The 24,950-nt window shown below is 45.3% G+C and overlaps 1 protein-coding gene across 1 annotated transcript in view; it reads left to right on the plus strand.

Moving 5' to 3' along the window:
* The window catches only part of LOC122561568 (protein diaphanous homolog 1-like), a 108,906-nt gene that overhangs the window by 32,952 nt on the left and 51,004 nt on the right, over positions 1-24,950 (plus strand). The window contains exons 4-6 of the mRNA XM_043713365.1: positions 2,215-2,308; positions 7,180-7,365; positions 9,086-9,211. Of these exons, the coding sequence (XP_043569300.1) occupies positions 2,215-2,308; positions 7,180-7,365; positions 9,086-9,211 (406 nt within the window). The remainder of the gene's footprint in view (positions 1-2,214; positions 2,309-7,179; positions 7,366-9,085; positions 9,212-24,950) is intronic.

A 24,950-nucleotide genomic window follows, 5' to 3' on the forward strand; every position in this document is an offset into this window, starting at 1 on the left:
TTCCTTATTTCCCCTCCCCCACCTTGTCTCAGTCAAATCCATCGAACTCAGCACCGCCTTCCTAACCTGCAATCTTCTTCCTGACCTCTCCGCCCCCACCCCAGTCTGACCTATTACCCTCACCTTGATCTCTTTCCACCTATCACATTTCCTACGCCCCTCCCCCAAGTCCCTCCTCCCTACCTTTTATCTTAGCCTGCTGGACACACTTTGCTCATTCCTGAAGAAGGGCTTATGCCCGAAACGTCGATTCTCCTGTTCCCTGGATGCTGCCTGACCTGCTGCGCTTTTCCAGCAACACATTTTCAGCTTTGCCATTCTAAGTTGGTGCGGAGGAGCCAGTGTTGGACTGGGGTGGACAAAGTTAAAAATCATACAACACCAGGTTATAGTCCAACAGGTTTATTTGGAAGCACTATCCTTCAGAGCACTGTTCAACCACCTGGTGAAAGAGCTGTGCTCTGTGGAAACACACAGAAAGGTCCCACAAACAGCAATATGATCAATGATAAGCTGTCCAGTTTTGTTGATATTGCTTTGAGGAATGTATTTGGGCTGGGGCACCAGGAGATCTCCTGATGAGTTTGGAATGTCTTCGTTTCCAAAAATGCTCAGCTAGTTTTCAAATATGCATTGTGATTTGATTTGATTTATTATTGTCACATGTATCGGGATACAGTGAAAATTGTTGCTTTGCGTGTTCACCAGACAAGTCATACATGACGGAATTATATCAGGGTAATACAACAGACTGTAGAATATAGTATTACAGCTATAAAGATGGTGCAGAGAAAGATCAACTCTAATATATAAGAGGTCTGTTCATAAGTATAGTAACAGCAGGGGTAGAAGCTGTTCTTAAATCTGTTGGTATGTGTTTTCAACCTTTTGTATCTTCTGCCTGATGGAAGAGAGAGGAAGAGAGTATAACTGGGGTGGGAGAGGTCTTCGATCACGTTGGATGCTTTCCTGAGGCAGTGGGAAGTGCAGATGGAAGGAAGGCTGGTTTGCGTGATGGACTGGGCTGTGTTCACGACTCTAATTTCTCGCGATCTTGGGCAGAACAGGTACCATGGCAAGCTATGATGTGTCCAGATTGCACACTTTCTGTGGTGCAGCTATAAAAATTGATGAGTCACTGTGGATATGCTGAATTACCAGAGACTTCTGAGGAAGTAGTGTGCTTTCTTCACTGTAGCATTTGCGTGGCTAGATCAGAACAGATCAATGGTAAGAGTTAGAACGGAACAGATCTTTGGTGATATTTAGACCAGAACAGATCATTGGTAATATTTAGACTACCGACAGATCATTGGTGATATTTAACCAGAACAGATCATTGGTAATAGTTAGATCATTTATTATATCCGTTGCTCCCGATGCGGTCTCCTCTACATTGGGGAGACCAGGCGCCTCCTAGCAGAGCGCTTTAGGGAACATCTCCAACACCCGCACCAATCAACCACACCGCCCCGTGGCCCAACATTTCAACACCCCCTCCCACTCTGCCGAGGACATGGAGGTCCTGGGCCTGCTTATCTCTCCATGCTCCAGGCTCACTGCCTTTAATCCTGATGAAGGGCTTTTGCCCGAAACATCGATTTCGAAAGTCCTTGGATGCTGCCTGAACTGCTGTGCTCTTCCAGCACCACTAATCCAGAATCTGGTTTCCAGCATCTGCAGTCATTGTTTTTACCTTTTTAGAACAGATTGTTGGTGATATTTAGACTAGAAGAGATCATTGAGAACAGTTAACTAGAACAGATCATTGGTGATAGTTAGAACAGAGGAGATCATTGGTAATATGTGGACCATAACAGATCATTGGTGATAGTCAGACTAGAACAGATCATTGGAAATATTTAGACCTGAATAAATCATTGGTGATAGGTAGACCAGAGCAGATCATTGGTAATACTTTGACCAAAACGGATCATTGGTGATAGTTAGACCAGAACACATCATTGATAACAGTTAGACCAGAGCAGATCATTGGTAATATTTAGACCAAAACAGATCATTCGTGATAGTTAGACCAGTACAGATCATTGGTAATAGTTAGACCAGAATAGAGCAGTCGTGATATTTAGACCAGAACAGATCACTTGGTGATACTTACTCCCATGTGCTTGAACCTTTTAACCACCTCCACCTGAGTCATGGCGATATATATATATATACACCATAAGTTATTAATTGTCCGGTCCTTTGCAGGTATGAGAGGGAACACAAGCAGAACATGGAGCTGCAGTGCACAGTTCAGCAACTGCGACATAAACTGGAGAGACAACAGGAAAATCATTGCCAGGTCAGCAAATTTCAATGGCACAAATACTCACCAATGTATATAGTAGGAGCAGGAGTCGGCCTCTCAGCCCATCGGGCCTGCTCCACTCTTCAGTAGGATTCAGACATACCTGAAGCTGACCTACGTGTGATTGGAGACCCATAGCAATGTCGTTGATTGCCCTCTCGGTGAATAGGGATGAGCAATAAATGCTGGCCTAGTCAGTGATGCCCTCATCCCATGTATGAATAATAAAACATAGTTCCTGTTGACCTCCAATAACCTTTCCCACCCTTGCTTATAAAGAATCTATCACATCTGCCTTAAAAATATTCAAGCCTCTGGCTTCCACCCCCTTTTAATGAAGAGCATTCCAAAGACTTACGGCCTTCCATGAAGAAAAATAGTTTACTTCATCTCTGGTGACCCATTCTTTTGAAACAGTGGCCCCTGGTTAAGGATTCTCCCATGAGAGGAAACATCCTTTCCAAAGCCAACCCCCCTAGACCCCTCAGGATCTTATAAGTTTCAACCTAGTCACCTGCTAACCTGCAGCAGATAGAGGCCCAGTCTGTCCAACCTTTCCTCATGAGACAACCTGCCCATTCCAGGTATTAGTGTAGAAAACCTTCTCTGAACTGCTTCCATTACATCCTTTCATAAGTAAAGTGACCAGCACTGCACACAGTACTCCAGATGTACCCTTGTAAATGGAAGTAAAGAACTTACCTTTGTCTAGAGCCATTCACCTCAACATGTCCCTTTGCTTTATAATTTAGTCACTGTTATATTGTGGGAAAGCTGTCAGCCAATGTGTACAAAGCATGATCGCATCAATAAAAATGAGTTCAATGGTAGATAATCGGCTATCGTAATGTTGGTTGAGGATTAAACTTCAACCAGGACAACAGGAGAAATCCCGAGCACTTCTTTGAATGCTCCTTGGGAATTTTTGCCATCCACCTCAATTTAACTTCATGTTGGAAAACAACACGTGGTGGCACAGTGGTTCAGTGGTTGGCACTGCTACTCCACAGTGCCAGGGACCCAAGTTCAATTCCAGCTTCGGGCGACTGTCTGTATGGAGTTTGCACATCCTCCCCGTGTCTGCGTGGGTTTCCTCCGGGCGCTCCGGTTTCCTCCCACAGTCCAAACATATGCAGGTCAGGTGAATTGGCCATGCTAAATTGCCCGTAGTGTTCCGGGATGTGTAGGTTAGGTGCATTAGTTACGGGAATGGGTCTGGTTGGGTTACTCTTCGGAGGGTTGGTGTGGACTTATTGGGCCAAATGGCCTGTTTACACGCTGTAGGGATTCTATGATTCTAAGCACTTCCAACCATGTGGCACAGTCCCCAATACTGAGGGAACAAGGGTATGGAGAGATAACAGGAACAGGGGACTGATTTGGTTGACCGGCCATGATCATAATGAGGGTGAAACAGGTTTGAAGGGCTGAATGGCCTACTGTTGTTGCTTGTTTCTGTGTTCTAAGTCCACTGCAGTGGAATATTGCCTTAGCTGATACATTTAAATCTCTGGAGTGGGTTGTGAACCCAACCTCCTGAATTCAAGGTCAGAGAACGAGCACTCAGCCAGTGTTGATGGCGGCTTTGAGATTGGGTCCAGAACAGGTACAATCTTGATGGAACAGGACACCCCGGTTGGATGTTTCAAAGGCCACAGTTTGGCCGTGAATTCTAGACCTTTGTTGTCAACCTGTTCAGAGAGGTTCCAACATGTGTCTGAGGCATTGAACTCAGACCTTCTGGTTCAGAGATAGGGACACTATCGCAGCACCAACTTCACCAGGAATTATACCCCAGTTCAGGTGTTATTGGTGACGAGAAGTGGGAATTGACTGACGTATTCTGCGTCATTGGAAAGTCGTCCTGTTTCGGTATGGGGCCTGCTGACAAGCAGGGCTGTTTAAACTGGGCGAATGGGAGTTCGGGAACCATCACCACTGAGCCAACAATACATGGGGGTCCCTCTCTGTAACTCTAGTGTTTCTCAGGCTTTGAAAATGTACCCCCAAATGTTTCACCACCAATGTCTTCCCTATTTATAACAACTTGGAGCCCGTGTGAAACCCAGGAATTACTTTGATATAATTGACAGCAGCAGCTGAAGGGGTGCATCCCCAGGAGGAGTGCAAGACAAAGTGCTTTTTGTTTAATTGAGTGACTTCTGTAGGTGCACCAGTTTAAAGCGGTGCAGTTAATCATGTTAAGCATTTTGTCAGTGCACAACGCAGTCAGCATTGTACTGTCAGCATTAATCTGTGCTGAGGGAACAGCCTAATATCAGCTAAATCTAGATTCGATCTGCTGCAGTAATGGAGCGTGGAGCTGATCTGTTTCCCTCAGAGAAACCCCCTGGGGAATTCACAGCAGCAGGTTGGTATTGTTGACCTGCCAATAAAATTTGATTCAGGCAGGACAACCCAGTCCCAGCAGGTTAACATACCAAGGGCTTTAGTGAGATGAGAGGCATATACAATCATGTAATAAAATATTATTGTACATCACGCTGGACATGGTACGTAATTGTCTTAGTCATTCTTGTGCCAGTTCTGAATTGCTACGGTTCTCCATGAATAATGGCTCTTTCACACTATATTTTACTCTCCATTTAGCGACAATAATTTCTATTTATATAGTGCCCTGAATGCAAGAAAGCATCCCAAAACTCTATGAATAAATTGGCAAATTTTGTGCTTTTGGCGGAGTGAGAGTTTGGTGCTGGACAATGGAGTCACTAACAAGATAGAAAGGTCGTTCTCTGATATAATTCTGGTTTCAGATGACATTGATCATCTCTCTGTAAGATTCTCCTTTTATGACACTAACTTAGTAATCTGCAATCAAAAATGTAGGAAGATAGGAACTGGAGTAGGCCATTCATTTAGATCATGGCTGACCATCTACTTCAATGCCACTTTCCCAAATCCCATGATGTCTTTAGTCTTCAAAAATCTAAGGAATGCTGACTTGAAGTTAATAATTGAGCTACCTTTGGGGTAGATTCCAACAATTCACCACTTTGAGCAAAGAAATTCCTCCTCATCCCCATTTTAAATGACCTACCCCTCAATGAGATATTGTGTCCCCTGTTTTAGACTCAGCAGACAGGACCCTGCCATGCCCTATATGAATTCTTCACATTTCAATGACACCAATTCTCACTCTTTGAAACTCTAAGGCCTCTATTAAGTAGACTGTATCCGACTGGTTTGACCGCAGAGTCTTCAATGGTCGATTTCACTGCGCGTTGTGTTCCCTCACCACCCACTCATCTTCATGCCAATTCTGTTTGAGAAAAGTGCATGTTCTTAGCCAGCTTCTTGCATCATGTTTCCGTTTGGTCCAGATGGACTATCCTTGTGGGGTAAACACAGTTCTGTGGTGGACGAGTAAGCAAATAATTAAGAAATGTACCAGGAACTGATGTGTGCAGTCAGGATATTGCAATACTTGAAACATAGGAGGCCATTCAGCCCATCATGTCTGCACAGAGTCTCTGCAAGAGTAGTTCAGCCTATCCCATTCCTCTGACCATACTCTATAGACCTGCAGAGTTCCTTATCTAAAAGGTCCGTGCAGGATGAAGAAACATTAGGGGGGACACTGCCACACCCGACATCCAAATCTGACCGACCCAAGCTGACCAGGGGTCCTGGAAGCAAATCATACCCACAGAATGACACCACTGTGCCTACACATTGGAAACCAGCAGTGACATTTCAAGCGTTCCAGAGGCACTTCAGGCTTAGTCCCAAACCTCTCACCATTAAAGAAGTATTCTGACATTCTACCAATGTGGATAATGTCACGCCTCTTCATTCTATCTGCCATGTTCTTTCCCATTTCCATAGTTATTTTAATCGGACATTGCTGTGACACATCTCTGTGGCACAGGGGATGCGAATCCAGGCCTTCTGACCTGGAGGCTGGGACACTCCCACTGAACCACAAGACATTCCCTTCGCTAGTCCAAATCCACCTGCAGCCACTTTTTGCAATATACGTTCCCCTCTTATTTTGTGCCCTCAGCAAGTTTGGGAACATTACAATTTGGCCCCACAGCCAAATCATTTATGGACATTGTGAACATTTGTGGAACCAATATCAATCCTTGCCATATCCCACTGAGTAAGAGACTGCCATCATGAGATTGATCGCTTACAGTCATAGAGTCAGGGAGAAAACAGATCCTTCGGTCCAACTCATCCATGCCGAGAAACATCCTAAATTAATCTAATCCCCTTTGCCAGCCTTTGGCCCATATCCCTCTAAACCCTTCCTATTCATATACTCATCCAGATGCCTTTTAAATGGTGTGATTGTACCAGCCTCCAACACTTCCTCTGGCAGCTCACTCCATATACACACCACCCTGTGTGTGTAGAAGTTGCCCCTCAGGCCCCTTTTAAATCTTTCCCCTCTCACCTTAAACCTATGCCCTCTACCCTTTTGTCTGTTAACTCATTCTTAATCTATTCTATTTCCCTCAATCCATGCGTTTAATGTGATAACTGTTCAACTATTGTTCATCTTGGACAAATGCAGCACCTTTGTTATGAATCACTCAGAACCTGAACCATCCTTGTGCAGCTTGTTAAAGGATGAGCTGCTGCCACTAAATTTGTCAAAATTCTAATCCCACTTGGGCAGTGTAGGGCTTTGATCTTTACTTTGACTTGTTTAACCAGAAAGGCAGGGCACTATCAAATCACGCTTAAGGTCATAGCTTCTGAAATGCTCCCCGATCTTATGAAAGACACTTTGAAACTTGATGATTTTACCAATCAGTAAAGATGAGTGGATTCTCTCTCAGCTTGTCCATTTGGCAGCGTGCTTTTCTCAGTAACAGTTTACCCTGCATTTCCAGGACATGATATGTATGAGAGAGAAGGCTGCCGAAGCAGATCAATTGATTCAGGAACTGGAAGAGAAGTTGAGAAAGCCAAGCACCGACGATGGTGGTGCCATGAAGATGTTGCAGAAAATCCGTGAGGCGAACGAAGCCGAGATGAAACACTACCAGCGACAAACAGAGCAGGCCTATAATCAAAATGTAAGCTTGACTTCATATCATTGTAGGATCTGGCAGCAGGCAGGGAGGCCAATTAATCCATCATGCCTGTGGAATTGAAAGCTAGTCTCAGCAATGACTGCCAAGAAATTATCATTGACTTGTTGTAAAAACCCATCTGGTTCCCTCATGGCCATCAGGGGAAGAAACCTGCCCGCTTTACCTGGTCCAACCCACATGTGTCTCCACACCCACAGTAATGTGTTGACTCTTAACTGCCCTCTGAAATGGCCGAACAAGTCACACATTTCAAGGGCACTTAAGGATACAGGTGAATGCTGGCTTTGTTGGTGATATCCCACCTCCCAAAAAAATGGGTAATTGGAAAATGTATTCACTTCCCCTTTGAAAGCCATAGTTATATCTGAGAGATAGTGAGGCCTGCAGATGCTGGAGAAGTCAGAGTCGATAAAGTGTGATGCTGGAAAAAGCACAGCGGGGTCAGGCAGCATCTGAGAAAGGTTAAGCCCTAAATGTCGACTCTCTTGCTCCTGAGCTGCTGCCTGACCTGCTGTGCTTTCTCCAGCACACACTTTATTGATTCCCCCACAAATATATCTGACCCCACCATACTCTCAGGCAGATTCCCAACCTCAGTTTGGAAGTGCCCCCTTCTTTCTAGGCAGATTTAGTACCCAGATGGAAATGTGTTGCTGGAAAAGCGCAGCAGGTCAGGCAAATATATCTGACCCCACCATACTCTCAGGCAGATTCCCAACCTCAGTTTGGAAGTGCCCCCTTCTTTCTAGGCAGATTTAGCACCCAGCCCTTTGCTTTCTCAGTCTTTGCAAAAGTTTACATCTGGATGCCACAGTGGCTCAGTGGTTAGCACTGCTGCCTCACAGTGTTAAGGATCCGAGTTTGATTCTAGCCTCGGGCGACTGTGGAGTCTGCACATTCTCCCCATGTCTGTGTAGGATTCCTCCAGCAGCTCCAGTTACTTCCCACAGTCATAAGATGTGTGGGGTAGGTGGATTCGCCTTGCTTTAGTATCTAGGGATATGCACACGAGGTGGGTTATCCATGGGAAGTGCGGGTATAGGATGGGGGGGAATGTGGGTCTGGGTTCAATGCTCTTCAAAGATTTGGAGTGGACTTGATGGCTAAATGGCCTGTTACCACACTGTAGGGCTGGGCCTCAGTTTATCATCTCTTTTGAAGTACGGTGCCTGACACGGTGTAGCCCTCTTTGAAGAAGGATGGGTATCTGCTGAACTATGTTGCAGTGGGGCACCTTTGAAGAAGGATGGGTATCTGCTGAACTATGTTGCTGTGGGGCACCTTTGAAGAAGGATGGGTATCTGCTTGAACTATGTTGCTGTGGGCACCTTTGAAGAAGGATGGGTATCTGCTTGAACTATGTTGCTGTGGGGCACCTTTGAAGAAGGATGGGTATCTGTTGAACTATGTTGCTGTGGGGCATCTTTGAAGAAGGATGGGTATCTGCTTGAACTATGTTGCTGTGGGGCACCTTTGAAGAAGGATGGGTATCTGTTGAACTATGTTGCTGTGGGGCACTTTTGAAGCCACTTCAGTCCCAGAACTGAGCAAGTGTGCCATGTGACCACAAGACATGCTGTAAGCTGCTGTCAGGAATCTGTAAAGGCAGCAATTGTAAGCTTGCTCAAGATTATTACTGCTGTGATAATGAGATTTAGAGTTTGCTGAACGTTTGACACCTGCATATTAATTTTGATCCTAGCTGATGGACCTGAGCATGTGCCTGAATAAAGAGCGTATCCAATTGGAGCAAGTTCAGGAAGAAAACCAGTGCCTGCGCCAGCACATTAACAACCTGTCGACTGAAATTAAAATGCTGCAAGCGAAGGTTAGTGGGAGGCTGAGAAAATGAGCCGGGTTGACCAGATTAGATCCTGGTAACACATTAAGGAACATTATGACCTGAAGGGGAGGGCATTTAACTTGATAGGTGTCTCCTGTTATGCAATTAGACAATTGCTAATCAGCTCCATTTGCCCACCTTAGTCCCACATCCCTTTACGTCTGCACACAACAAAAATATATCCACCTCAATCTTGGAAGCTGCAACTGACTTGCAGGCTCTTGGGTACAGAGAATGCCAGATATGTGCTCACTTTTTGTGTGGAAATCTGCTTCCCGAGCCCATTCCAAAATAAGCTTTCTCCCATTTCTCAAAAGGAATTTTTTTTTTCTGTCTCTACCCTTTCAAAGCATTGTTATGTTTTAAACGCCTGGATCAAATCACATCCCAGCACTCAATGGGGTACAAGCCAAGTCAGTCTGCCTCTCCTCTGCTGCAAGATGGAATGATGGCAGGGGGTGCTGGCTGACATTGGGCTGAACTGCCAGCTCTGCAGCTGTCAGAGTGAGTAATAACTCCAGCCTTTGCACAGGTAATGGAGCATGGACTCAAGTACATCTCATCCTCTTAGGGTAGTGTCTGCAGTAAAAATGCAGCTTTATATTGCACAGACAGTTTGCTCACAGGTAAACTGGAGTCAGAAACCAGAGTTAAGTCTTGAGCTGGCACTGTCGCATGCTTCAGTTAATTGCCAATATGTCAATCAGTGACAAGGAATGGTCAGATAAGAGTGTGTGTTCCTTGTTTGAAAGTATGGCTGGTAACTGGAAGGCTATATAGCCATATCTGACCGATAGGACTCTAGCTCTGTTCTGGCTACAGAGTAAATGGCTTATACATGGATAGTCTCCCTTAAAGATGCATCGCAAGTGTACCTGAGTCTGAGGAGGTCCACTTTCCTTCACCTTTGAGTCAGTTGGCGTCTTCACAGTGGAATGTTCTTCTCAGGCAGAAGCAGAATGTTCTGAACATCCAAACCCAAGTTCTGCCCTTGTTTCACCTGAGATTGTAAAGCAATGGACAATCCTCAGCCATTGCATGTCACGTAAGAACATCGACTCTGAGGAGCAACCAAACAAAAATGCTTAAAATGTGATTTTTAACCGCTGATTATTAACCAAAACCAGACTGAATATGTGTTCTTTAAAAAATAAGTATTTGAACAGACAGAAAATACAGTCCAGAAAAAGTAAAGAACAGATGCCATCCCAGTCCCATCTTACCGCAAATCACAGTCAACTTTTAAGAAATATATTGTAATGTTTAATTAATCTGCCTTGTGTTTGTATGGACTACAGTAGACTGATGTGGGGGCTGGAATGACGCAGATTCTTGATGGTTTTTGATGAATCACTCTGTATTTCCTCTGTATTTATACTGTGCTCTCAGGACAGAGTGAAAAATTAAGGCTGACTCCAGAACTGGAGCCTGTCCTGACAATAACAAGTGGTGTTTATGCAGCTCCTTTGACATTGTGAAACATCCCATGGCACTGCGCTGGAGCATAAAACAAATCAGACAAATGACCCGAATCATGTGTGGGTTGTGGCACTTTGTGGTCAGGGAGACAATGAATCCTTACAGTGTGAAAGCAGGCCACTCAGCCCATCAAGTGTGCACTGACCCCTAAACAGCATCCCACCCAGACCTACCCCCCTACCCGGCCAGTGGCTAACCCACCTACCCTGCAAATCCTTGGGTTGTGGGAGGAAACTGGAGCACCCGGAGGAAACCCACGCAGACACGGGAGAGTGTGCAAACTCCACACAGGCACCCTAAGCTGGAATCCACTCCAGGCATCTGGTGCTATGGAGGCAGCTGCGCTAACCACTGAGCCACCATGCCACCAGGAGATGTTTCTGTCTTGAGTCACTTGGTTATTGAGCTGGACTGGGGGTTAGAGACACTGAAACATCAGGAATGAAGAGCACATCCTGGATAGTTTCTGCAGAACGCAGTCCCATCCCAAAGGGATACATGGCTCAGGAAAAGGAAGGTGTGACTTTCAGGGCCTCAGAAGCTGGGAATCTGCAGAGGATGAGAAAGAGGCCCCAGGGACAGCATTTTGTTCAACAGCTACTTGTAAAAACAAGGAGAAAGACCATGGGGAAGGGAGCCACAGCACCTCCTGGCTAAGAGGGTTGTAGACCAAATCAGGAATGAGACAGTGAAGAGGAATTTTCTAGTGGATTAGATAGAGTCCTGTATACCCATAAATGAGAGTCCGCAAGGCTATTGCCTGCCTGATACCAGATCAGATATATCTTGCAGTGCTTGAAGAGGAATTTGTAAGTAGGGAGAAAGTTCAATTATCATGCTCCTTACAAAATACAGAATGGGTCACAGTCTCAGGATAAAAGGTTTAGGACTGAGACTATAAAAGGTTTAGGACTGAGAATGTAGAAGAATGACAGAGGGATCTTATAGAAACGTACAAAATTATGAAGAAAACGGATAATATAAAAATAGAGAGGTTGTTTCAGCTGGTGGGTGAAGCTAGAATTACCTCAAAACAAGGGGGAGCAGATTTAGGACTGAGTTGAGGAAGAACTTCTTCACCCAAAGGGTTGTGAATCTGTGAAATTCCCTGCCCAGTGAAGCAATCGAGGCAACGATAGATAGATTTTTGAACATAAAGGAATAAAGGGTTATAGAGAACAAGCGGGCAAGTGGAGCTGAGTCCACGAGAAAGATCAGCCATGATCTTATTGAATGACGGGGCAGGCTCGAGGGGCCAGACGGCCTACTCCTGCTCCTGGGTCTTATGTTCTTACATTCTTAGTCACTCCAGAGTGCAGAGAATCTTTGGAATCTTCTACAGCTGAAATCTGTGGAAGCTCAGATATTGAGCGGATTCAAGTCATGCGTTGAAAGATCTCTCTAGTTACTAATGACATCAAGAGATACAGAAATAGTAACCTACTCCTATGTTCCTATAGTGGAATCAATGGTTAAAGGTCAACACTAAGATAGTGGCATTGTTCCGAGACTGATATTCCAGCCCAATGCTCCAGATACACCATTTCACCACAGGACATGGCGAAACTTAACTTTCCTTAGTTAAGAAATGATACAGTTGCATCAGAAGCAGTTCAACAAAGGTATGCTTGACAATTTCTGTAGTGAGGGGTTTGGCTTATGTGGAAAGGTTGAGCAGGTTGGGCCTGTACTCCTTGGAGTTTAGAAGAATGAGAAGTGATATCGGAACATATAAAATCCTGAGGGGGCTTGATCATGTAGATCCTGAGAGAATTTTTGCCCGTGTGTGGCTAAGTCTAAAACTAGGGAGCGCAGTTTAAGAATCAGAGTCTCCCATTTAAGACTGAATGAGGCAGAATTTCTCCCATCAGAGATTCTTTGGAATTCTCTGAAAAGTGGAAGCTGGGACATTGAAATATTCAAGCTTGGGTTAGGCAGATTTTTGATTGATGAGGGAGTCCAAGGCTGTGGAAGACAGGCAGGAAAATGGTGTTGAGATCTTAATCAGATCAAACAGCATCGAACTGAATGGCAGAACAAGATCGATGGGCCAAATGGCCTAGAGCAATTCTTGTGAGCTTGTGTTGGAGCTAGAGACCCTGCTGAGGAAATATTGGAATTTAGGAACCAAATTTAGAAATTGGTCCACAAAGGTAAATAATGGCTCACCCAAGCTACATGCAAATTGGTACAGGGAATTACAGAGCACGAGAAAAAAGAGAGCTTTTAATTGAAGGTCTGGGGAGGGAAAAGGTGCTCTATTTTCATGAACGCTGGTACCAAATCCGGGAAAGGCAAGAACAACATGGATGAAACAGCCTCTAACTGCAGCAGACAAGCAGGAGGCTGGAAGAACAGAGCAAGGCAGGCAGCATCAGGAGGGACAGGCAGGAGGCTGGAGGAACACAGCAAGGCAGGCAGCATCAGGAGGGACAGGGAGGAGGCTGTCTGTCCCTCCTGGTGCTTCCTGCCTTGCTGTGTTCCTCCAGCCTCCTGCCTGACCCTCCTGATGCTGCCTGCCTTGCTGTGTTCCTCCAGCCTCCTGCCTGACCCTCCTGATGCTGCCTGCCTTGCTGTATTCCCCCAGCCTCCTGCTTGTTTACCTTGGATTCCAGCATCTGCAGCTTCTTTTTGTCTTGAGCTGCAGTAAAACAGGATGTGGTTCCCAGCAGAAAGAATAAGTTGGGAGAAGCAAAGGCTGTGAATCTGGTACGATGAGATTGGAATGTACAAGGAATGAGCTGAGTTTTGCTATAAGTGGAACAGAAGTGGAAAGCATAGGGTATACGATAAAAGGATGTGAGTTGCCAAGGAATAAATGCAATCATAGAACAGGAAGGTAAAATATTCAGTCAGAGGAACTGCTATGGCAAATGAATTAAACATCTGTTCAGCAATCAGCATACCATCTGTAATTCAACAGGAAAACTCAAGGTAATAATAAATAGTGACTGATAAGTACAGCTGAGATTATTGAGAGATTCCAATGGAAAGATGAAACATTACCAAATATAGCATGTTTAGAAATAATAGAGAGGGCAAAGGGGGCTGTGAAGTAGCTGTGCTTATTATGAATAATAGTGACAACAGAAAAAACATGATGTAGTCATCAATAAAACAGATAGATAATTCATCCAGCCAGAGAGAAATGACAGTGAAGGATCAATACCATTGATGGAGGTAGTCTACAGGCCATCTAATAGTGGTAGGGAGGCGGAACAGGAAAAATGCAAAGAAATTAGAGAATTTGAATTTAAAAAAAGATAATAGTGGGGACTCACTCCATCTTCAGCAGAATACCTGCCGCTTCAAATACCAATCAGCTGCACACTTCTCCTGGAGAGTCCCACAGCCTGCATCCTGTACTATCACTGGATACATACCCTGGAAGCAAAATTGCGCCATGATATTTCACAGCTCAGTGCTGCTTTCCTGGCATCCTCATTTACAATTCCTGATGAAGGGCTTATGCCCGAAACGTCAATTCTCCTGCTCCTCAGATGCTGCCTGACCTGCTGTGCTTTTCCAGCACCATACTCTTTGACGTCCTCATTTCCCAGTCCACTACCTGGAAAGACAGTCAACTTCCCTCCAGAATGTTTTTAACTGTATAGCGATGAGCGTAGCTAGGTGATGGCGTTGTGGCATTAGGGGAGGTGATGTCCTAGTAGTAGGTCCATTAGGCTGTTAATTCAGAGGTCCAGGTAATATTCTGGAGACCCATATTTGAATCCTTCCACCGCAAATGCTGGACGTGAATTCAATAAAAATCTGGAATTAAGTGTCAGGTGATGACCATGAAATCATTGTCGATCATCGGATAAGGGGAAAGTGAGGACTGCAGATGCTGGAGATCAGAGTCAGGAGTGTGCTGCTGGAAAAGGACAGTAGGTCAGGCAGCAGAATGTGATAGGTAGATGAAGGTGGGGGTAATGCTCATAGGTTGGAGAGGAGGGTGGAGCAGATAGGTGGGAAGGACTATGACAGGTCAAAAGGGTGGTGCCAAGTTGGAGGCTTGGGGGGATAAGGTGGGAGGAGGGGAAATGAGGAAACTGGTGAAATCCACATTGATTCCATGTGGTTGCAGGGTCCCAAGGTGGAAGATGAGGTGTTCTTCCTCCAGGCGTTGGGTGATTAGGGATTTGCGAAGGAGGAGGCCCAGGACCTGCATGTCCTTGGTGGAGTGGGAGTTGGACTGGGAGTTAAAGTGTTCGGCCACGGGGCAGTGGGTTTGGTGGGTGCAGGTGACCCAGAGATATTCTCTGAAACAATCCGTAAGTTGGCATCCTGTCCCCCCAATTAGAGACCACATCAGGTGCAATGGATACAGTAGATGACGGGTGTGGAAGTACAGGTAAATCTCTGGCAGATGTGGAAGGGTCTTTTGAGGTCTTGGACGGAGGTGAGGGGGGTGGTGGGCGCAGGTTTTGCACTTCTTGCGGTAGCAGGGGAAGGTGCCGGGAGTTGTGTGTCGGCTGGTTGGGGGGGAAGGTCTCTCTGAAATGCAGATAGAAGTGGGGAGGGAAATATATCCCTCATGGTGGGGTCTGTTTGTACATGGCAGAAGTTGCAGAGGATGATGCAATGTGCCAGAGGTTGGTGGGGTGGAAGTTGAGGAACAATGGGGTTCTGTCCTTGTTGCAATTGGAGGTGTGGGGTTCAAGAGTGGAGGTGCGGGAAGTGGATGAGATGCGCTGGAGGGCATCACCAATCACGTGGGAGGGAAATTGCGGCTTTTGAAGAAGGAGGCCATCTGGGATGTTCTACGTTGGAATTGGTCCTCCTGGGAGCAGATTCGGTGGAGACAGAGGAATTGGGAATATGGGATGATGTTTTTATAGGAAGCGGGTTGGGAGGAGGTGTAGTCCAGGTAGCTGTGGGAATTGGTGGGTTTGAAGTAGATGTCCATGGTTAGTCGGTCACCAGAGATGGAGATGGAGAGGTCCAGGAAGGGGAGGGAGGTGTCCAAGATGGTCCAGGTGAACCTTCTCATGGGAGCATGAGGTGGCGCCATTACCGTCATTGATGTAGTGGAGGAAAAGTTGGAGAATGGTGCAGGTGTAACTCCGGAACATGGACTGTTCCACGTACCCAACGAAGAGGCAGGCGTAGCTGGGGCCCATGTGGGTGCCCATGGCTACCCCTTTGGTTTGGAGGAAGTGGGAGGATTGGAAGGAGAAATTGTTGAGGGTGAGGACCAGTTCAGCCAAGTGGATGAGAGTGTCAGTAAAAGGGTACCGGTTGGGTTGGCGTGAGAGGAAGAAATGGAGAGCTTGGAGACCTTCATCATGGTAGATCAATGTGTACAGGGTCTGGATGTCCATGGTGAAGATGAGGCATTGGGAGCTGGGGAAACAAATATCTTGGAGGAGGTGAAAGGCATGGGTGGTGTCCCGAATGTAGGTGGGGAGTTCCTGGGCTAAGGGGTCAGGATGGTGTCAAGGTATGTAGTGATAAGTTTGGCGGGGCAGGAGCAGGCCAAGAGAATGGGTTCACCGGGTCAGTCAGGTTTGTGAATTTTGGGTGGGAGGTAGAATCAGGCGATGTGGGGTTCCCAGACGATGAGGTTGGAGGCTGTGGGTGGGAGGTCCCCTGAGGTGATGAGATTGTGGATGGTCTGGGAGACAATGGTTTGGTGATGGGAAGTGTGGTCGGTGGTCGAGGAGGCAGTAGGAGGAGATGTCTTCAAGTTGGCACCTGGCTTCAGCGGTGTCGAGGTCAGTGTGCCACAGTACCACTGTGCACCCCCTCTTGTCTGCTGGTTTGATGGTGAGGTTGGGGTGGAGGGCTGTGCATTGTGAGGTGAGAGGTTGGAGTGGGTGAGAGGGGTGGACAGGTTGAGCTGGTCCATGTCACGGTGGCAGTTGGAAAGATTGGATAAGCCTGTTTTCTTTCCACTAATGTCCTTCAGGGAAGGAAACTACTGTCATTACCTGGTCTGGCCTTCATGTGGCTCCAGACCCTCAGCAAAATGGTTGACTCTTAAATAGAAGATGAGCAATAAATGCTAGCTTGGCCAGTGATGATATGAATGAATGTTTTAAAAAAACCTAAGAGCTATTGATATAATATAGTCAGCAAAATATCCTTTTGGGAATTTGAGCTAGAGAAGCGTTTTGAAGGAGAGGGCACATTGAGAGTGACAGTTGTAGGTTTGAATGAGGGAAAGTTGGGAGGAGGCTTGAGTGAGCACAAACACTAGCATGGTCTAATTGGGCCTACAAATTCTCTAAATAATAAAGAGTTATTTAGGAGAGGTGATCAAATCCCTGCTCAGATAAGTGAGTTTTAAGGAGCATTTTGGAGAGGTGCAGAGATTTTGAGAAAAAAGTTCCAGAACTTGGGATTGAGATGGTTAAAGCCAACACTGGGCAAAGGATGCGTACGGTAGGCTACAGAAATTATAGCACAAATCTCTGAGACCGTTATCGGCTGGAGGAGGTTGCACAGAGACAGGGAAGGGGCGAGACCATGCAGGGATTTGAGCTTGAAGCTCAGAATTTTAAAATTGAGGTGTTGCCAAACTAGAAACCAATTTGCATTTAGGAGAATTGAAGGTGTGAACGAGACTTGGTACGAGTTAGAACAAGGTATGAAAGTTACCACAATAGAATCTGTTGGACTGAGAGGCTTGATTTCCATGCAGCGTTAAGCCAATGCTTTAATCGGATTTAAAGCTGAGAGCGTTTGTTACAGAGATGTGAATGATGCTGGAAAGGTTTGTCTTAATTGCTTATAACTGGTGCTGGACTTTCCTAAGTTGATATGACTCCCTTCTCCATCACAACTAACATTCACAGACCTAAATACAGTCCTAACATAAATCAGCAAAGCCACTCACTTACAGATTAAACCAAGATGGTTTAGATCTCCTGACTCAGCGGCAGTAGAAATGTGAAATTCACGTAGAAAACACAGCCCCTAAATCTTTCTCAGGGGAAACCTTTGTCACCTCATCTGGTAGATCACAGCTGGCAGAATAAGATAAATACGTACAGAGACAGGATTGAAATACTTCTCCAATCTGTTTGGGGGAAATAAACACATAATAAAGAATAAATTAAAAAATGATAGTCAGGAATCTTTTTCTCTATCAAACTGTCTTACAAGGAATAAAAATAATTAAAAATTGTAAAGATCCTGTACTTTGATAGCAGCTTATCCAGTACCCCAGAACCTTTTGTTGTTCAATATGAAGTGCTGGCTATCCACTGGTGGAACTGCATCAGTCACATTTTGACCAGACACAGTCATTTCAATAGAAAGGACCACAGGTACACTTACACAACACGGGTAATTGTACTCACACTTACACATGACAAGTAATGGCACTTTACACTTACATAATACAAACAACTGTACTTCACTCTTACATTCTTACAAAGAGCCCTGGTATAAGTGCATCTGGAGTGTTAAGAATTATAGAGATACACAGCAAGAAACAGACCCTTCGGTCCAACTCGTCCATGCTGACCAGATATCCTAAATTAATCTCGTCCCATTTGCCAGTATTTGGTCCATGTCCTTCTAAACCCTCCGTATTCATATACCCATCCAGATGTTGTATTTGTATCTATCTCCACCATCTCCTGTGGCAGCTAACTCCATATATGCAACACCCTTTGCATGAAATCGTTGCCCATTAGGTTCCTCTTATATCTTTCCCCTCTCTCCTTAAGCCTATGTCCTCTAGTTTTGGACTTCCCCACTCCGGGGAAAAGACTTTGTCTATTTATCCTATCCATGTCCCTCATGATTTTATAAACCCCTATAATGTCACCCCTCAGCCTCCGACACTCCAGAGAAAGCATTTGGTTCAGTTTTGGCCTCCTTACCTGTGGAAAGACACACTAAGTCATACAAGCAGTGCAACAAAGGTCCACTGAACAAATTCCTGGAATGGTGTTATGAGGAAATATTTCACTAGGTTGTGTCCTTAACAACTGAGAGATGATCCAATTCAACTCCATACAGGGAACAATAAGGTAGGTGAGGGAAGACATTTCCTCTGGTTGGAGGGGGTCAAGAAGCCGTGTCAGAGTAAAGTACTGCGATGAGGTGGGATTTCTTCACTCAGAGCATGGTTCTCTTTTGCAGAGGGCTATGGAGGCTCAGTCTTTGAATGTTCAAGACAGAGATCGATAGAACTGTTTAAGAAAAGCATACAGTTTAATGGCAGGCCCCTGAACAGCATTGATGTACAGTGGGATCTTGGATTCAAGTCCATAGCTCCCTGAAAGTGGCCACAAGTCGATAGGGTGGTAAAGCATGCTTGCCTTTATTGGATGGGGAGCTTAGTATAAGAGTCAGGACATCAAGTGGCAGCTTTATAAAACTTTGGTCAGGCCACACTTTGAGTATTGCATTCAATTCTAGTCGCTACATTACAGGAAGGAAGTGGAGGCTTTGGAGAGGGTGCAGAAGAGGTTTACCAGGATGCTGCCTGGATTAGAGGGTATGAACTATAAGGAGAGGCTAGAAAAACTCTGGTCATTTTGTCTGGAGTGGCAGAGGCTGAGGGGCGACTTGATAGAAGTTGATAAAATTCTGAGAGGCATAGATAGGGTTGAAGGTCAGAATCTTTTTCCCAGAGTTGAAATGTTGAATACTAGGGGAGCATGCATTTAAAGTGAGAGGGAGAAAGTTCACAGGAGATGTGAGGGGCAAGTGGTAGGTGTCTGGAAAGCATTGTCAGGAGGCAGATACGATAGGGGGGTTTAAGGGACTTGTAGATAAGCATGTGAATATGCAAGGAATGCAGGGATGTAGACCGAGGGCAGGCAGAAGGGATTAGTTTAATTTGACATCATGTTTAACACAACATCATGGGCTGAAGGGCCTGTTGCTGTGCTGTACTGTTCTATGTTCTAATTCTACTTATTGAAATCATAAAGGGATGTGGGGTTAGTGTAGTGAACACGTTCAAGGGGCTGAATGGCCTATACCTGCTCCCATTTCTTATATTTTTACATAACAGCCACCTCCCAATGTTAATTAAGGAAGAGAGTAAAGCACTTATACTCCTCAAAAAGTATTCACACGATCTGATCTTCTGTTCTATATTTTAACATGCTAAAATATTCAAGTCACCAACACAGGCCTAATGTTAGTGTGCATTATCCAATTGTGATTGACCAGTCATAAAAGCAATTAAGCTCTGTGGCTGGATTCCCAATTAGCCACACTACAGAAACACTGCCATCCTGTTTTCAGTCAAGGCTTGGTAGAAATCTCTACTGTTTATTTACAGTAGGAGACCTTGCAATGCATGAACGCTCAGAAAATGAAGTGACGAGCTACATCTGATTTGTTAAGCCCTGTTACTCAAAGTAATGTAGCGGAGATGACAAACACATAACTTGAGTCAAAACAGTTATAAAATAGTGATAAGACACCGTGGATTGCAGAATTCCTTAGGCGTTATCTATCAGTCAGGGCAGAGAATGACTTAAGGTCAAGAATGCTTAGAGCTCTTCTTTAATGTGCTGCTCCTGGGAGTTTTCATAATGAACTGATTAGACCTGGTTTACAATGAGAATGGTCTCAATAATTGTGTCATTGGCTCTTAACAAACGCTGAATTGGATGTTTAAATTTGCAATAAACCAAAACAGAAGTATCTCAGTGATAGACCTTGAGAATTTGTTTTGTAATTTGCATTCTTCACAAATTCATAAAATTTTTAACACCATCATTTCTGTTTTGACAAACTGAGATGCAGTATATGACCTGATGAGAGAGTGAGTTGGTGTGTACGTGCACGTGACTGTGTGTATGCTCTAAATTTTAACTCGCTCTGAGCTAAAAATGAGTGACTGAGCATTTTATTTCTGCGATCTGTGTACTTTGTGGTTGAGAAGAGAAATCAGGGCTTCCGATAGGAAATGAGAAGCACAGAAGCAGGAAACAGTCATTCCCCCTCAAATCTGACCCGTTTCCTCATTCAGTTCAACGTATCCCTATTGTATTGGAGCAGGACTTTTGATCTGTCAGGTCCATCCTGACCCTTTGAAGAGAATTCTTCCCTGACCTATCCTACTCCCTATAACTCTGCATTTCCAATGGCTAATCCACCGAGCCTGCACAATTTGGCATGGCCAATCCACCTGACCTGCACATCTGTGGATTGTGGGAGGAAACCGGAGCACCCGGACGAAACCCATGCAGACACGGGGACAATGTGCAAACTCCACACCGACAGTCACCCTTTGGATTTGAACCCGGGTCTCTGGCGCTGTGAGGCTCCAGTGCTAATCACTGAGCTACCATGCTGCTCCATTAGCATATATCTGACTTGTATTTTAACACTATATTCATGGCCTGGTTCCATGTCCCTCCATACCATTGCTAGCAAACAGCTATCTAAGTAGCCCAGGCTCCGCAATTTTTGAAGGGGGCATTTCAGATTGCCACTAGCTTTCTTGTGAATTTGTGGTCCCTGATATCAACCCTCAATGGCCAGGCTGTAAAGGGAAAAGAAATTCTTGCATTTATATATATAGTGCCTGTCATAACCACATATCCAATAGTGCAGCACATTCAGTATTGCAGCATCTCCTCTGTACTGCATGGCAGTGTTCAGCATTATTTTCTGATCCTGGAATGGGACGTGAACCCAGACTCTGTGACTTAGATGCAACAGAGCTATCCAGTGCGTCATGGCTGACATGTAATGGTACAATTATACCCCTTGGTGTCCCCATCAGTGGAAACAGCTTCTACCTATCTACCTTCACAAGCTCTTCACTGAGCTTGAATATCTCTGTTAAACTCAAAACAATACACACCCTGCAAACTGTCCACAAAATGTAACCCTTAGATCTCGAGCAGCATTTTGTGAATCTGCCCTCCATCCTGTCCCATGTGAAAAAATGTGAATTGAACAAGCTTTATTGTCACGTGCACTCAAATGAGTACGGTGAAAAGTTTACAAGTTGCCAATTATGGCGCCATCTTAGGTACGAGGTACCTAGGTACAGATTCTTCAGTTCAAGTTCTTCAGGAAAACAAGTAGAAAAATAAAGAAATTAAGATGTCCAGCATTATAAATTGCCACACTAGGCCAGGAGAAGACCACTCCAGGCCCAGAGGGCGCCTCATTGCGGTTGCGCTGAGGCTGAGACTCCGAGTCTGTGCTGAGGCTCGGAGTTCAGGATATCACCAAGAAGAAGTGAGAAAAAAAACACAAAAGAGAAAAAAAGATACAAGTAAAGAAAAAGAAACAGATGGACTGGACGAGTTCTGGCTGAAACATCCTACTCTTCCGCCATTTTGGAAGTAGAGTAGGTGCTAACAAACTTTCTTCAAGTCTGCACAGGGAATGGGTAAACAACTTGTACAATGGCATTTCAGTGAAGTGAGTGGGTCAAAATGCCCTGGAATTTAATTTTTCGTCGAGGTGTCATCACACGTACTACCAACCTCTGCTCCAGTGCCTCAACCCTATCAAAACTAGGACCAAGGAAAGAGGTTGCAAAGAGACATCAGTTATATTCTGAGACAATACGTGCTTTCTGAGCACGTCACTGCACTTTGGAAGCTGCTTATAGCTCGACAAGTACTCAGGGAGCCTCCAAAAACAAACGTCAAGGAATAATTAGTTCCACAATCTACATTCTGCTGTCTGTTCTGGTTAGTGCTTTCAACTTCCAGCAGACATCCCCCAGTTACAGTAAGTTATTGTCAACAGTTTATGTTGCATGTAGCTTTATTGCAACAGCTGGAAGATTGCGATACAAAAGGTTATCGCCACTTCTTTCAAAAGACGTGTTCATCCATGCTTCAGCATTCAATAATAATGAACTGAAGTAGGCACTGATTCCGCTGGGAGGAAACCATTCTATTAGGATCACTCATACTGGAGTGGTCTTCCTTTTGTTGTGTTAAGTTGATCAATAAATACTTTGCACTGATGAAGGATGAATCTTCATTTCATTTGATGACTTTGGTACGGACTTAGGAAACCAAGAATCAGCCAATGAATTCACTTCTCGTAGTTGTTGCTAGGAAATGATCAAACTCAGTGGCAAGTTTAGGAGCACGTTCCCACAACTGGACTGGGATGTCAATTGCCTAAAAATGTGTTGCTGGAAAAGCGCAGCAGGTCAGGCAGCATCCAAGAAGCAGGAGAATCGACGTTTCGGGCATAAGCCCTTCTTCAGGAATCAGTGGGATGTCTATTGCCCCCTAGGTCAGGGTTGGCAGGCATTGGTGTGATGCCATGCTTGCCATTCCTGATACCTACCTGCCCACGCTTGCTGCAGATCTATCCCTGTAGCTGCGGTGGGCATTGGGTGACCAACCTGCCCTAGGGACCTTGAAGCTCAACATTAATAGCTAGTTAAAAACTTCATCTCCCCACCACCTAAATTTCACCCTCGCAGGAAGACGCCAGTGCCAAGTGTGTAGCCTGGTAACTTGCAATGGGAGGACTGGTGACTGGCAGCTTTGATTCCCTTATGTAGGAAAAGATATCATTTCATTGGAGGCAGTTCAGTGAAGGTTCACAAGGATGACCCCTGGTACGGAGGGAGTGCTGAATGAGCAAAGGCTAAACAGGTTGGGACTCTACTCGCTGGAATTTAGAAAAATGAGAGGTGATCACTTTGAAAGATTTTGGACTATTAAGTGACTTGACAGGGACAATGCTGAGAAGATGTTTCCCCACATGGGAGAGCCTAGGACCTGAGGGCACAGTCGCAGAGTAAAGGGGCACCAATTTCAGGCTGAGATGGGGAGGAATTTCTTCTGTCAGAGGGTCTTGGGAACTCCTTGCCACAGAGAGCGCTGTGGGGGCAGAGTCCTTGTGCATATTTAAGGCTCAGGGGGATAGATTCTTGATCAATCGAGGGTTACTGGGAAAGGGCAGGAAAATGGACATGAGGGATTTCAGATCAGCCATGATCTTATTCAATGGCACAGGAGGCTTGAGGGGCTGAATAGCCTCCAGCTGTTCCTACTTCTTATGATTTTGTGTTGACAAGAGGCCTGGGGGCTAGAGGACCTCCTTCATGCCCCTCCTCCCTCTACTGGTGACTTGTTGGACATTTCCCACACCTGCACTTCCAAGCAGTCCAACCTGTCCAACCTGGGCCCTGATCTCCCTCAGCTCAATTCTTTGGGTCTTGCAGAAATACCTCCCCCCTCCCCCACACCACGAACAAAACCACACTGCAGAAGAAGGCCATTCTGCCCATTGTGTCTGTACTGACCCACTCAAAGAGCATGACTTAAAGGCCATTACCCTGCCTCTTCCCCATAATCCTCCACATTATTTCTATCCAAATAACCATCCAGTGCCCTCTGGAATGCCTCAATGGAACCTGCCTCCCACCATATTTCCAGGCAATGCATTCCAGATCCTATCTTCTTTGGAAGTAAAAACGATGGATGATGATGGGATACTGTAGGGGGATGGGTTTAGATTAGATCACAGGTAGCTGCAATGTCGAGGGCCGAAGGGCCTGTTCTGCGCTGTATTGTTCTATGTTCTATGATTGTCACGTTTTCATTCATTTCACTTCAAACATGTGCCGTCTGGTGTTCGATCCTTATACATGCGGAAACAACTTCTCCCCTCTCCAGTTCCTTCCTGATTTTGAAAAGTCCTATCACATCTCCTCCTTCGTCCTCATCTCTCCAAGGAGAACAGTCCCAACTTCTACATGTTCCAGTTCCTCATCCCTGCAACTCTAGTGAATGAGATGTGTTTTACAACAAATAACAATGGTCACATGGTCACAATTAGACCAGTTCTTTAGGTCAGCGGTTTAAAAATAAAATTTAAATTTCTTCATCTACCATTGTGGGATTCAAATCCATATTTGGGATGGCATAGTGATTTAGTGGTGTGCACTGCTGCCTCACAGCACCCAGAACCCGAGTTTGATTCCAGCGTTGGGTGGCTGTCTGTGTGGAGTTTGCACATCCTCCCCGTGTCTGTGTGGGTTTGCTCCGGTTTCCTCCCACAGCCTAAATATGTTCAGGTTAGATGGATTGGCCATGCTAAATTGTCCGTAGTTTCCAGGAGTGTGCAGGCTTGGTGGATTAGCAACAAGAATGCAGGGTTACAGGGATAGGGGACGGGTTGGGGTAGGAAACTCTTTGGAGGGTCAGTTGATACCCGATGGACCGAATGGCCTAGTTCCACACTGTCGGGATTCTCTGATGTCCTCAGAGCATTGGCCAGGGATTGCTAGTCCAATGAGATTGCCACTATGCCTTTGCTCTGACTGTGAGTGATGGTG

Source organism: Chiloscyllium plagiosum, chromosome 23, assembly GCF_004010195.1.
Source record: "Chiloscyllium plagiosum isolate BGI_BamShark_2017 chromosome 23, ASM401019v2, whole genome shotgun sequence".
NCBI lineage: Eukaryota > Metazoa > Chordata > Chondrichthyes > Orectolobiformes > Hemiscylliidae > Chiloscyllium > Chiloscyllium plagiosum.